We start from the raw sequence: 14446 nt of genomic DNA, 5'->3' as shown, positions 1-14446 counted from the left end.
TTTGAGCAAATTGTTACATCCGAGCTCTGTATCTCTGCAGCTCCTCAGCAATTACCATGCTGAGGTAACTGCTGAGGAGCTCAGCAGTTACCTCAGGCCTTCACAGAACAGTAGGATTTCTCTAGGACAATTAAATTGCAGACACAATGTACAAAGTGATTGACTTCTGAAGGCAACAAGTTGCATCATGGTACTCAAAGCTGGTCATATTTTGAAAGCGTTTATCTGAAAGCGTTTGTTTCGTCTAAAATACACTTCTACTCATCTTGTTGCATTCTCAGATTTTCTGATCTATGGAATTTTATTCTCCTTTTTGTCCTTTTTTGTACTCAATCCAAATATAACCAATAAAAATATAAGAGGAAGAAACATTTTTCAGTTCAAACAAATATTTCTGAGTACATGTGATGCTAATACTCCCTGTCCAGTCATTTCCCGCGACTATTTCTGTAAATGACGCAGAAAATATTTGAAGATGAGTCAGCTGTTTTTACTTCCACTTATTTTTAAGTAATCAGTCCATGGCGAGCTTCCAATCCATCAGCCGAGATTTCAAGTGTTGATAAAAATGAATCAAAAGTCAGGCGACAGCTTTCACTACAAAATAAGATTTTTTATTTCAAGCATTCAGCACCTTAAAATACAGCCAGCTTGAATTGTGGTTGGTCACAAACAAAAAATATTGAAATGGAATAATGATTTAACTATAGCTCCTTCTGTGCAGCATTTTGAAGTTATAGTTCTTATTTAATACGTTGTATACATAGCAGTAACATCAACAGTGATCAGAGTTCAGTCTATTTGCCCTTCTTAAATTTGCCTGGAGTTGCTCCAGTTTTCTGTTTTTTCTTTGCAGATCCTTTGGTCTCCGGTTCCTAAGAATACAGAAATAAAACAGGAAATACTTAATATTTTTCTAGTTGATCAATATGTAACTGAGTCTCAAAAACATGAGGAACCACAAATAACGTCCATTTAAAAATAACATTTGAAATAACCATTGGGTTAGTGGTCTGCTGTGCATACCTTCCTTTTTGAGGAGAGTGAACCAGTGACGGAAAAGAAAGAGTCCAGCCTTCCCTGTGTGCTTCCTTGTCTGCTCTTCATTATCTTTTTACAGCCGTTACGGATCCTGTCCTCACTGAAAACACACAAAAATGACTCAGAACTTAAAATTAATACTGCCGTATGCAGGTAATCAGGGAGGAATAAGACCATTTTAACTGGCTTAAGTGACAAGTGGACAATATCCTTCAAAAATGGCTAAAAGGAATGAATGTAAAGCTACTGCATTTAGAAACGGCCAACAGCGGAGACTAGTGGATTAACGATGTAAAAACAGTTCATCTAGCAAACATCACAATAGTCAATAGTTCTAGCATCATATGCAAAAAAAAAAAAAGGTTTAAAATCCAGAATGAGCCTCCATTCAGCTCACCTGAACTGTTTCTCACTGCACATGAATTGGATCAGAGCCTCTTCATCAGGCTCCCTCCACTTCAGGTCCACTGTGGAGGAATCCACCACCTCTGGCTTCAAAAACAAATTCCTCGCTTCTTTGTACAGCCAGTCCTCTGGGGCCGGATGCTTCTGCAAGAAGGTGAACAAAACGCACACGAAAACAAAAAAAATAAAAATAAATAACATCTGCTGCCTGGGTTGACCGCAATTATTATCGTCTCGTAAAAAGATGAACAGCAGTGACCCAAAGCATATCATGAAGCTGAAAGATGAGGGAGCTAAAAATGCAGACATTATTCAAAATACATATATTTTTTTTTATATTTGACTACATACATGTTTCCACTGACTCAACAGACATTGTCAATGGTTAGATAAATGTATAATTGGAAGTCAAGTAAACATATTTCTATAAAGTTAATTCAAACAGCTATTTTTAATAGTAAAATGAAACATGGAGAAATTGTGGAAAACATCTGTTCAGTACTTGCAGACTAAGCTCCATTCTGAGTTTTACAAGAGTTCAGAAAATGTATTTTTCATTCAAAATGCATTCATGCATTCAAATAAAATGTATAAAAAACTAAAGTAAGCATAAGGTGTGACTTTTATCATCTGCAAAATGAGACACATTTTGTCTCAATTTTTTGTAATCTTTATGCATCCTTGTTGGTGTTTTAAAAAATAAAAATAATTTTAGCATGCAACTTAACATGCATCGCTTGTGAAAATGTTCAGGTGTATCTCACACTTTCTGGTCGTAAATTATTGCCTGCTTCAGCTTGTTCCACACAAAACACAGAAAGAATCTCAGTAAGAGAAAAAAAATGATTTAACTCACATTTGTATCAATGTTCTCCAGGATTTCCTCGATGGAGCCGTGCTGCCGGATCAGGTCGATGGCTCGCTTGGGACCGATTCCCTTGATAGTGCCGCAGTAGTCACAACCCAGCAGAATACAAAGGTCTATGAACTGCAAGAAGCAAAGACTGATAGTTGAGTCCTGCACTGCACAGACAATACGCATTTACTGTTTTGCAGTAAATACTTACTTTAACAGTAACAACCCACCTGCTCACTGGTCAGACCGATGTCCTGCAGGATGCGATTAAAGTGAAATTCCTGAACAGGAAGTTTCCTGCAGCAAAAAAAAAAAAGGCATTTAAAAATTAAATATATAACCACTCGACATAAACAGAAGGCTCATTTTTGTCTGCATAAAATGATTTAAAAAAAATAGAAATAAATAAAAGTGTGTACTTTGCTTCACTGGCGGTGAGGTGTCTTAGCAGGACATTTGTCCCAAAGGTCAGTCCGTCCATATCCTCCGTTGCTGTAGCAAAGACCTTCCCTTCTTTAACCAGAGCAGCACAGCTGGCTTCAGCCTCACACGGAGCCTAAAAAACACACACACAAAAAAAAAATCACATAGCACATTTATTTACGCACATTTCTTCAGTAGCAACTTATTTTTAAATAATATTTTCAAGTACTGTAACTCTGCAAATTCACCATAGAGCCAAGACACACAGAAAATTCTTTTCAATTTTTAAGAGAAGTAAAGCAGCTTTTAATGGTACCTCGATATAAGGCACTCCCATCAAGGTCAGTAGCTTCTTGCAATCGTCGTTATGCTGCTTGGTGACTTTCACGAGTCGCTTGGAGAACTTGTCGATATTCTCTTGTTCACCTGGTTTGAGGAAGTAAAAAAAAAAAAAAAAATCAGCAAGGAAGAAAATAAAAACAGGACTCATATTCCTTATTCTTTTAATTTTCACATCAGTGAGGGGGAAAAGAAAGGATGCAAAGTTTTGTTAATAAAAGAACAATTTAAAATTTTTTTTACCCAATTCCTGAGCTTTGGCAAGCATTTTCTCAGCTTCTGCTCTCCTCTCCCCTCTCTTCTCCAGCTAAACAAAGAAAACATTGGTGGAAACATTGGACTGTCATTTGCACAAAGTTATACCACGGTTTTAAAGATTCATGGTTTAAACTCAGCTTATATACTCTGTGCCCTCAGCCCATGCCCGACAGAGTCCATACAAACCTCAGCTGACTTGAGCTGTGGAGGTTTCCCATCAAACACATACACTGGCTTGATCCCGTTCTCCAACATGCGGATTGTGCGGTAGAACATTCCCATCAAGTGGCTAGGAAAAGGGAAAGTCACAAACCTCTTTACTTCATGAAGTGGGGGTAGGCTACTGCTCTGGAAAAAACTAGTGTATCCAATGCATACTGCAAATATGGTCAGAAATCAAATCATTTATGCTGCACCTTGTAGTCTCTCCGTCTTCACTCTGCAGAACGTTCCCATCCTGTCGGACAGCAATCAGGAACTGGTAGATGCACATGGAGGCATCGATAGCAATTTTCCTGCCTACAAAAAGCAGTTAAAACATTAAGATTTTATGTTTAATCTCACTGTATGGTTAAACCCCCCCCCCCCCAAAAAAAACGCTTAATAACACAACTGACTTAAATTTCATTCCAACAATGACTAAACATGTATTTGTGTTTCTTGTGACCTTACTATTTTACATGTAGAAAAAGTAATATGTCAGAATTACCGAAGTAGTTTTTGATGTCCTGTTCTTTGATGGCACCGGGGGCATGATCAGCTATTAGCTTGGCCAGTCCGTGAATTCCCATTGTGAGATGTTATCTGAAAAATAATGTTAAATATGCTGTTAGAAATGAGCAGAGATAACAGCGGAAAGTGTGCTTACAATTACATATTAACACTCTGCAGCGAGGGGTCCACGCCGAGTAAAAGGATAAGTCTTTGTAACACAGAAAACATATAAATATCTAGGACGAGTTAGTTAACACACATTAAGTTACTGCAAACCACCTTAAATAAGATGTTTTACTTTGCTAACATTGTGCGAAGATTAATGTTGCTGCTAAAGAAGCTTCGGTTAATTAAAGCGTTTCAATATGACCAATAATAATCATAGTGAATGTCTACATACAGTTCTGACGTTGTATTTTGTTGTAAAGGTCAACAATTTTAATTGTTTACTCAGCCTCACCTGTTAGCCTAGTTTACCCACTTGCTACAACGTCTCGAGCGCCAGAAACTGTGATACTTTCGCGGGAAATGAATTAGGAGGCATTACTAGTCAAAATGTCGAGCATATCAGCGTCACGGAATCACGCAGACGTGCACATCGTTAGCGCTGGTGCGATTAAACTTGTCTGAGCTTCAATACGGAAGTCCAAAAGGGACACTGGATTGGTTCATTGAGCCTGAAGGAAATCCGGTCCATACAGAAGACAGTGAATACGTTGTGCTATCGGCTCCAAACGCTTTAATCCCACTTTTGGTGTTTTTTCATGTGGGAAACAGAAGTTATAATTATTTAAAAGAAGATAAAACATTACAGCTGTTAAAATAACGATAACATTGCAGGTGTGTATTTCGTGTTTCTCCGCCCTCCCCGGAAAACTGAAGCGAGTCGTCATTATTTTTATTTCTTTAGGTGACGTGTAGTCGGAGCCCGTTTTCTTCTCCTACTTCTGTCAGTAAAAGTACTGAGTGTACAGATATTATCGGAGAGGATCGTTTTTAATGCACCTCATCCAGGATGTCACCGGTGTTCGGCTGCAACGTTAGGGCTTCTCGGTGAGCGTTATCGGAGCCGAGCGGACCATCAGGGCCTGGAGTCCGAGGAATCCGGCGACCAGACTGGTTTAGTTGGTTCTGCAGCACCGGGACGGAGGTGTGAGGACGGTGAGACTCCCAGATCAGAGTTTAGCAACTTGACTAAGATATTTTCAATCATTGTAAATCATGTCTGCTTTAGAACGAAAATCTCCATACGTGTATTATTTTTAAAATGTCTAGGTATATGTAAAGGGGAAAAAAACAACTCATGGTTTCTTTACAGCTACTTAGCAGATTTTCTGTAAAGTCGACCAAACCCACTTTACTTATAGTTTTTCACCGGTAAGAACACATTATTGTAATTTTATTATTTATTTTTCTGTCATTTTCTATTTAATCAACATAAAAACCTAATATATGATTCCACTCACACATTCCTCCAGTGACATCACATGAGGCATACACTGACTGATTGGTTCTTTTAAGTACTTCCATTGATGTTTTTTTTGGGGGGGGAGGAGTTATCTTTATTTGTATGTTTTCCCCTTCAAAGAGATAATTTCCTCTTTGGAAAAAACAAAACAAAACATGAAGAGGTCAGTTGTTGAGTTCCAGAAGTACAGCATCACTCGCCACTTTCACAGACAATGATTACAAGGGCAGTCAGATTTATAATTAACCCATCCTAGCAGTTGGACCTGCCATGTATGCACCTGGAGTTGCAATTAGTGTCATTGTAGTGCTAAAGAAAATAATAGTGTATGTTTCTTACAGCATGTTGCTGTGCTGGTTGCTAACCTTATATTATAGATGAGACCAGATGATATTAAAAATATGCATTAACCAAAAGTTGTCAAGAATCTAATCAAAGAGAAAATTCCAACAGGTAGTAGAAACAGATTTGTACTGCCAACATCATCTTTTGCTTTTGCTTCCACCACCGTATCGATTACAGCTTGGGGGGTTGTCATTGTCAAATTGGCCCAAACAAGAAGAACTCTAAGCATCTACATGTAAAGCTGTTAGAATTACACGGCCAGCCGATCAGCTTGAAACATGTACAGCCTGTGTTGCAATCAACCTGAATAAACAACTGAGACTCGTGTGGAAATGCTACGTTTGGGAAGGTGGAAAACCTCTGTGAATTGCTAGTTAAAATGCTTAAGGGCTAGCTTAGATATAATCCAATATCAGTGTATTTGTCTGCATTTAGTTTTTACAACATGATCACTAAAGTTGGCCTTATAGGAGTGTATGCAAACAGAATTGCGGAGATGCAAATCATCAGATGTGGAAATAACTGAATTTTTACTTTCACTGCACCTGTCACTTTTGTACTCAAGGCATCCATGTTTAATCTTGAAATCAGGATTTGCCAAGCAAGTTTTTCCTTTCCCAGTCAAATTTCTAACTTTAGCACCTTTTTGTTAAAATTCTTGCATACAAATTTGGAAATGTCCTCTTTTGAGTAAAAAAAGGAACCACAGGATGCCACTCTTGAAGGCTAACAATAATATTTTTATGTCATGTTTGCTGTTTTTTAATAACATCACAAACAGGCTGTAAAGAGTCCAGGACGTTTTGTTTTTAATAAAAATTTTGGTAGTTGGAAAATTGGGTTTGCATTAAGTTGATGATTGCCTGAAAAACCCTGAGTTATCTAGTTATGTTTCCAGCCAAAATACGTTTATATGCTCTCAAATTCTCCCAAAGATCTTAAATAGAATGAGACAGCAGTTACTGTCATAAAATTCTGCTTTGCAAATAAGTCCAAAGAGGAAACACTTCACATAGTGGCTTCTCAAGTGATAAAATTATATAGCGGCAATAATTGTCCTTCAATCCCCTTTTCCACAACCAACCTTACAGGCTAGTTACACCTGTCTGCTTTTCTTTTGTACTCATAACTCATAGTAAAAGTGCACACAGCTTATTGTACAAAGAATGACATTCTAATGCCGATTTATTTAATCCATTTTGAGTATAATGGTTCCAAAGCATTACTTTTACCCTAACATGAGGTTTTCCATTTAAAATTCACACTGCCGAATGCAGGAAGCTCAGATTTTCTTCCAGAAGACGTGTTTTTTAAGGCTTTATGAAACTGAATCTGCATTCCACCCAGTGAATCTGATGAGATTGCTTAAAAACCACAACGCACGCACACACACACGCGCACAAACACACACACAACCAGAGCAGCATCTCTCAATAAAGGAGGCCCTGTGAACTGCTAAAGGTCGTTTCCAAAGTTTCCTGCTCTGTTTATTGAAATGTGCAAAGTTGCCTGTCTTAACCCCAAATGCTAAAACCCCAAATGAGTGAAAAGGCTGACGTAACGTTAGGAATGGTGTGCTAGAAGAGAGAGATTTTCAACACATATAGACAAACTGTTCGTCTCTGCTGCAGGTGTTGCACGCGGTGGAACTGGATAGCTCCCGGGCGGCTACAGGAGGACGATGGCAGTGCTCCGCTTCTTGATCCTGGCCTTGTTCTCAGGCTGGGCAGCGAGCTACAAGAGGGGAGACAATGTGACTCTTTATGTCAACAAAGTGGGCCCTTACCATAATCCTCAGGAGACGTATCACTACTACACTCTGCCTGTTTGCAGACCAGATAAGGTCAGTCAGTCTCACTGCTGTGACAATTAAGAGAGAAAGTTAAGTCAGTTTTTGACTGCTATATTTATTCATTTGTAAGATGTTACGTTTCCATCGTGACAGCATGATTAGGAAAAATACTTTTTATCCCTGTTTATTGCTCGGTTTGCCATAAACCGCACATCCTTTAAAAGTTTTAAAAAGTCCTAAATTTGTGTATCTAAAGTTAAGGCCTTAAAATGTCTTGAATTTCTTTTTAAAAAGTAAGCCGGTCTTAAATACATTTATCACAAATCTTAAATTTTGCAGTCTAATTTATGATTTTTTTTATTTCCTTGTGGAACTATTTCATCAGGCAAATATTTGAGTCACACTCAGACATCTACATTATTTGTGACTTCAGACGAGTGAGGCTACCAGTAACTCACTGCTAACATACTCTTGCTAACTAGCTTTGCATCTGTCATGTGCTTTATCACCGGGTGGCTGGATTAAGTTCATGCATTTATCGGTCTTAAATTTAATTTGTAATGGTCTTAAAAAGTCTTACATTTGAGTTGGTGAAACCCTGATAGAATTGAATAAAATGTACTTTAAGCTCTTTCAAAGTTTTCATGTAAGATACTAACTCAAGTTGTTAAAAATATATATTTCTATCCTATAATGTGTCCTGTGCTCTGAGTAGATATTAAGAAAAGATTACTTTTGTCCACTTATTGTAGGTTTTCTCAAAAAGTCTTCCAGCTCTAAAGTATGGTCAATAAGAGTTTACACTCACTGAAATGGTTCATGTGAATAAACTATATGTTCTGTTTTGAGCTCATTGCTCCCTTTCACTACCCACCTTGGCTTTTTGCTGGTGTACATCTCATCATAAAACCTCTCCTTCTTCTTCAGGTGCACCACAAATCCCTGAGTCTGGGCGAAGTGCTGGACGGTGACAGAATGGCAGAGTCTTTATATTTCATCCGCTTCCAAGAGAAGGTGGACAGAAAAACTCTCTGCAAGCTCACGCTGTCTGAAAAACAGGTAATATTTGAAATGACTCATTTTAAATGAGATGTTTTGCGCTTTTTGCTCATAAAAGCCGTTCTGTTTCATGCGCCTCAGGTGGACGAGCTCCGTGAAGCCATCGAGGAGCTGTATTACTTTGAATTCGTCCTGGATGATATTCCAATCTGGGGCTTTGTGGGATACATTGAAGAGAGCGGCTTCCTGCCTCACAGCCACAAGGTGAAGAGAGAAACCGCTGATTTTGTTTTTAGTGACTGTTTGTGCCTCCTTACCTGTCACCTCCTCTTGTTCCCCTTTCCTCTGTCAGGTGGGCTTGTGGACTCACCTAGACTTCAACATCGAGTACAACGGCGACTCCGTGATCTTTGCCAATGTCTCGGTGAAGGACGTCAAGCCCTTTCCCTTGGAGGAGGGGGCGGGATCAGCGGTGGGTGGGGTCGGCGTGGGCGGAGGCAGCCTGACGGTCACGCACACCTACAGCGTCCGCTGGTACGAGTCCAGCCTGCCTTCTGCCCGGAGAGCCGAGCGCCTTAGAGATTACTCGTTCTTCCCGAAAACCCTGGAGATCCACTGGTTGTCCATCATCAACTCGCTGGTGCTGGTGGTGCTGCTGCTGGGCTTCGTCATCATCATCCTGATGCGGGTCCTTAAAAATGACTTTGCCAGGTAATTCACAGTTCTGTGAAGAGCCTGGCGCACGCGGTTTTGGTTTTACCGTTTCTGGTGAGTTTAGCGTTGAGGTTTTGCACGACGTCAAGGAAAAATTGGATTATAGTGAGCATTCGTCTTTTCTGCTCCGTGTTTGGTGTTTTTAGTGCTCTTAAAAGTGATCTGGGTGAATAAGAAGTTAATTTCCACAAACAAACGGTGGTGTGTTTTTGTTTTCTTTTTTCTTTTATTGACTGCGTACAAAGGGAGGCAGAGTACATACATCAGACATCACAAACAAATGTTAGCCATTGGGGAAAATCTAAAATCTGAAAGGAAGCTATCTTTTTTCAATAGCCAAGAGTCTAGACCCTCTGTATTAAGCTAAGACTAGAACAAGGAAATGGCTTTTACCAGCTTTGTCCTGTCAGGACTAATTTTATTTTACAAATCGATTCACAAAATGTGATTCTTATCAAGGACAAAACACCATTTGAAATATTAACCGTCTCTGAACAGTGCAAAATTTATTTCAGCTGCTTTCTGTGCGTCTCTTTCTTCGTCACCATCTTGGATGCATTTGTGCAGCTCGCAGAAGATACACTTGCATGTTCTGTGTTTTTAAAAAAACACGCCCTTTTATTTCAGGTATAATGTGGAAGAAGAGGGCGGCTGCGATGACTTGGACCAAGGAGACAACGGCTGGAAAATCATACACACTGATGTTTTCAGATTCCCGCCATTTAAAAGTCTTCTGTGCGCTGTCCTCGGAGTCGGAGCTCAGTTCTTAACTCTCGCCACAGGTGAGCCTCCAGCCTCATGCAGACATGCACTATGGAACAAACAACCAATCGCGGAGACGCGAGACTGTTCAAAAGAGAAATAACCCAGTTCAAGTTTGAAAAAGCTCAAGCTCCAATCAGCTGTTAGGACAATTTGTATAAAGGAAGCGTGATGCAGAGAAACGAGGACCTTAACAAATGCGTGGCAAATATGACACAGCTCTGATGTAATAGCTTTTTTGTGCTCTCTTTTTTTGCTTCAGCCATTATCGTCATGGCATTGCTGGGAATGTTCAACGTACACCGGCACGGGGCCATCAACTCGGCCGCCATCGTGCTGTACGCGCTCACCAGCTGTGTGTCCGGCTACGTCTCATGCAGTTTCTACACGCAGATCAACGGGCAGCGCTGGGTGTGGAACATCATCCTCACATCGTCTCTCTTCTCAGGTGGGGTTGCCGTGGGAACCTCACCGCTTCAGGTTCAAATCATTTTGTTTGAGATTTACTATGTAAGTTTAGCTAGCCAAGAGATTTTAATATACATTACCAGTTTTTTTACATGTAGCTTATATCAGGCAGGTTTAGTAAAAAATATATATTTTAAAAAAAGCATCAAAGAGTTTTATTAAAAGTAGAAAGTCTTTTTGTGTTGAAGGCTACATGGTTCTAGTTTTTAGGCCGGTACTGTAAACTTTATTTTTAAATGAAAAAGAATGATACAAACTCATAACTTTTTTATTGGCTGAGGAGAAAGCTGGAAATGATAGTGATTCATGTGTTTATGATTTTAACCCTGAGTGTGAGTCAAACACGGAGCACTGAATGTCGTGAGTGGATGTTTCAGTACAGTACTGAGACATTTAAATTCATGAAACCAATGCCAGTGTTGTACTATGTTGTACAGCGTAAAATGCAGCCTGAATCCATGATGCTTGGTAAAAAATAAATGTAATTTTACTAAATAAATGAAATTTAAAATGAACACTTTTTGGTGACTTTGCGACTGGTAAATCTGCAGAGCGCAACATGTAAGAGAGGAACGGCATCGTGTTACTCTGCAACAAAACTCCTGCATCTGATATTAGGGTGTTGGACTTCATCATAGAACATGTTAGTAATAAGGAAGTGGCACTTTTTAATACTCTGATATAATGTGACACCAGTAAATGACCCACCCTTACACCAATCAGAATAGATTACGGCATATCAGATGTAAAGTAAACATTCCCTCAGGCGTGTTCAGCCAGCTTTAGGAGCCATCTTAGCTTTTTGTTACACATGTTTGGGATCAGCAGACTTCAGCTGGTTTGTAGTGAAAGCTGCAGAAGAGTTGATGTTTTTTTTTTTTTCCTTCCTGATTCGACTTTCTTGCAAAGGCTGCGAATGTTGGGGTTGAATAGGTCTAATCCAGTCAGCAGATTTTAAAGTTTGCAGTTTACCATCTAATTGAAGAAGCAGATCTAACACTTATGGCAATCAAGAAAGGAAGATTGTCAAGAGTAAAAGTAATTTATCTAATTTGCTTGTAAGTTATTAGCAGCGGTTAGAATTTGCATCACTTTGTTCAAGTTAATGAAACACACCGTCAGCGTGCTCGGCCTGCAACACTCAATCTCTTATTAATGACTTTGTGATTTATTGACAACGCTCCAGGGCGCCGTTGCATGAAATGGAAATCGGTAGATGTTTTGTTGACTTGGTCACGCTTTCCCGCAGCTCCGCTCTTCTTCACTTGGAGCGTAGTGAATTCGGTTCACTGGTGGAGCGGCTCCACCCAGGCTCTGCCGGCCACCACCGTGCTCCTGCTGCTGGGCGCCTGGGTGCTGGTGGGCTTCCCCCTCACCGTCATCGGCGGCATCGTGGGGAAGAACCGAGCCGGCAACTTCCAGGCACCGTGCCGCACCCGCAACATCCCCCGGCAGATCCCGCCGCAGCCCTGGTACAAGCACACCATCGTGCACATGGCCATCGGCGGCTTCCTGCCTTTCAGGTGAGCTCTGGGTTTTGCGACAAGAGGTGCAGCTTTAGACGTTTGGAAGCTTTAGCGCTTCAGATTGGATTAAAAATGGATTTTTCATAGGTTGCTTTGAATTAGCATTTACAGCACCTTGCCAAAGAATTCATATAATTTTTTTTTTCACTTTTTGGTAAAGATGGTTTGCTAGCATCTTTGTGTAGCTGTAGCTAACAATTATTCTACTAATTGATTTTTTTTATCCATGATTGTGATGATTAATTGGATTTAAAAAATAGTACATTGTGCAGATTTTTTCATTTAACCATTTATGCTTGAATACAATTTTAGAAATACATTAAAATATATAAAAAATAAACATATAATTCAATCTCCATTTTTTTTAAATATAGTGTAATTTTGATCATTTGTAGCAAAAGATTCTGTCAAAAATTCAATGAAATGCACTAATGTTTGAGGCGATGAAATGTGAAAAATTCAGACCCACAAAAAATATTTGTGGATATGAAGGCAACAGATGTGTTTTAGCAAAATGTAGGAAAGCTCTAAACTGTGAAAGATTGTTTTATTAATTTCCTGAAACTGTTCCCCCCCAGTGCCATCTCGGTGGAACTCTACTACATCTTCGCCACCGTTTGGGGCAGAGAACACTACACCCTGTACGGCATCCTGCTCTGCGTCTTCGCCATCTTGCTCTCGGTGGGCGCCTGCATCTCCGTGGCCCTGACCTACTTCCTCCTGTCGGGCGAGGACTACAGGTGGTGGTGGCGGAGCGTGCTGAGCACCGGATCCACGGGCCTCTTCATCTTCGTCTACTCCGTCTTCTACTACCGCAACCGCTCCTCCATGAGCGGCCTGGTGCAAAGCTCCGAGTTCTTCGGATACTCGCTGCTGACGGCGCTGGTGTTCACGCTGATGCTGGGCAGCGTGTCGTTCTGGGCCTCTCTGGCGTTCATTCGCTACATCTACCGCAGCCTGAAGATGGATTGAACTCGAGACGGGGCCCCAAGTCAAACCTTCTGAGCAAACATATCGACAGTCTTCGGTGTTTTCTGTCACTCCACGTCTCCTGTTGTGTTAACTGGAGAAGAAATAGGGGCCTTGAACTTCCCATGAAGGGTTAGTAATGGACTCAAATAGCAGTTTTTTTTTCTTTGGCTGAGCAAGGGAAACTTGGTGCATCAGTGGGCAGATGAAGGGACACGTTGAGGTGTGGGATTTAGCAAGAAAGCAAGTTATTTTACTTTCAAAGGGATGATTGCTCTCAGATAGCATTATGAATACAATGTGCGACATGTCTGGCGCAGTACGCTGCACCTTCTGGTACTTATATAGTATATCAACAATGGGTTTTGACCAAAATCTTATTTGCTGCATTTGCTGGCTATTAAAAATTCTAGTACATTAATAATATAATGTAGAATTGATTATGCAGCAGTGCAAGTGATACTTGCAGTGAATATTCCCATACCCATTGGAAAAAAAAAAGAAAGTCTATTCAGATTGTTTTGCACTGAGTCTGAAGTTGTTTTTGTCCCGACAGTGGATGGAAGAAACGATGCCTTGTAGATTTAAGGAGTTTTTTGCTAATCGTTGGTGAAGGGGAGCAATATTGTAATTGTATTCTATGGTCACCATCAACTTTGGTTCTGATGTAAATACTTTTTTCAATAAAGTGCTTTTTAATACAACGCAAAGCAAAGATCTCTGTCGTTTTCTTGTAGATTATCATACTTGTCTGGTGAATGCTTGAAGGTTGCAGCTTTCTTCCATTTTAACATGTTTCACAGATTGCAACATCTAACTTAAAAAAATAAATAAAAAATCAAGTATCTAATTTTAAAAAATTAAAAAAAAAACTCTAAGACAGTAGGCAGTCCCCCCCACCCCCCCACCTTCAAATCAGACAAAATTGGTGTCAAACATTTGTGGAGCAAAAATTTTCATTTGTGCCGCTATCATTTTAAAGATATTAAGAAACGTTTCTAGAGATCATCAAAGGTCAACCAGCACCCCACCTTCTTCAGATCAAACAAAATGGGTGTCAATAAACTCGACTCCGTTTGTGCTGCTTTGGCTTTGAAGATATTAATGAAATGCTAAAGGTCAAAAGGTCAACCAATCCCCCCCACTTTTATAAAATCAAGCAAAATTGGTATCAAACGTTTGTGCAGCAAAAATTTTCGCTTGTGCCGCTATCATTTTAAAGATCTAAAGAAATGTTTCTAGAGGTCATCAAAGGTCAATGAACATCAGTTCTTTTATAAACAGTTTGTGCACTGATTTGAAGTCGTGAAAATAAGTGTTGATGATGACGGCCGATCATGAAATTGAGATTGAAACAGATGGCTAGA

The 14446-nt window shown here is 39.9% G+C and overlaps 2 protein-coding genes across 2 annotated transcripts; one reads left to right on the top strand and one right to left on the bottom strand.

Moving 5' to 3' along the window:
- Window positions 1-730: 730 nt before the first annotated feature.
- Window positions 731-4595, bottom strand: fen1 (flap structure-specific endonuclease 1). Its single transcript, XM_015055196.1, has 12 exons — window positions 4497-4595; window positions 4032-4126; window positions 3739-3841; window positions 3509-3611; window positions 3308-3371; window positions 3042-3151; window positions 2722-2858; window positions 2533-2599; window positions 2303-2434; window positions 1439-1590; window positions 1027-1141; window positions 731-875 (listed from the first exon to the last, which is right to left on the bottom strand). Exons 2-12 carry the CDS (start codon window positions 4111-4113, stop codon window positions 798-800), a joined length of 1143 nt encoding a protein of 380 aa, XP_014910682.1. The 5' UTR covers window positions 4114-4126; window positions 4497-4595; the 3' UTR covers window positions 731-797.
- Window positions 4596-4727: 132 nt separating this feature from the next.
- On the top strand, window positions 4728-13789 carry tm9sf1 (transmembrane 9 superfamily member 1). Its single transcript, XM_015055192.1, has 9 exons — window positions 4728-5197; window positions 7481-7692; window positions 8569-8700; window positions 8782-8904; window positions 8993-9351; window positions 9982-10136; window positions 10379-10564; window positions 11834-12107; window positions 12689-13789. The coding sequence occupies exons 2-9, from the start codon at window positions 7531-7533 to the stop codon at window positions 13080-13082; spliced, it is 1785 nt and encodes a 594-aa protein (XP_014910678.1). The 5' UTR covers window positions 4728-5197; window positions 7481-7530; the 3' UTR covers window positions 13083-13789.
- Window positions 13790-14446: the final 657 nt, after the last annotated feature.

Source organism: Poecilia latipinna, unplaced genomic scaffold, assembly GCF_001443285.1.
Source record: "Poecilia latipinna isolate Pla-1442-1.1 unplaced genomic scaffold, P_latipinna-1.0 Scaffold1303, whole genome shotgun sequence".
In the NCBI taxonomy this organism is placed as follows: Eukaryota; Metazoa; Chordata; class Actinopteri; order Cyprinodontiformes; family Poeciliidae; genus Poecilia; species Poecilia latipinna.
This window is presented reverse-complemented; position numbering and strand designations above follow the sequence as displayed.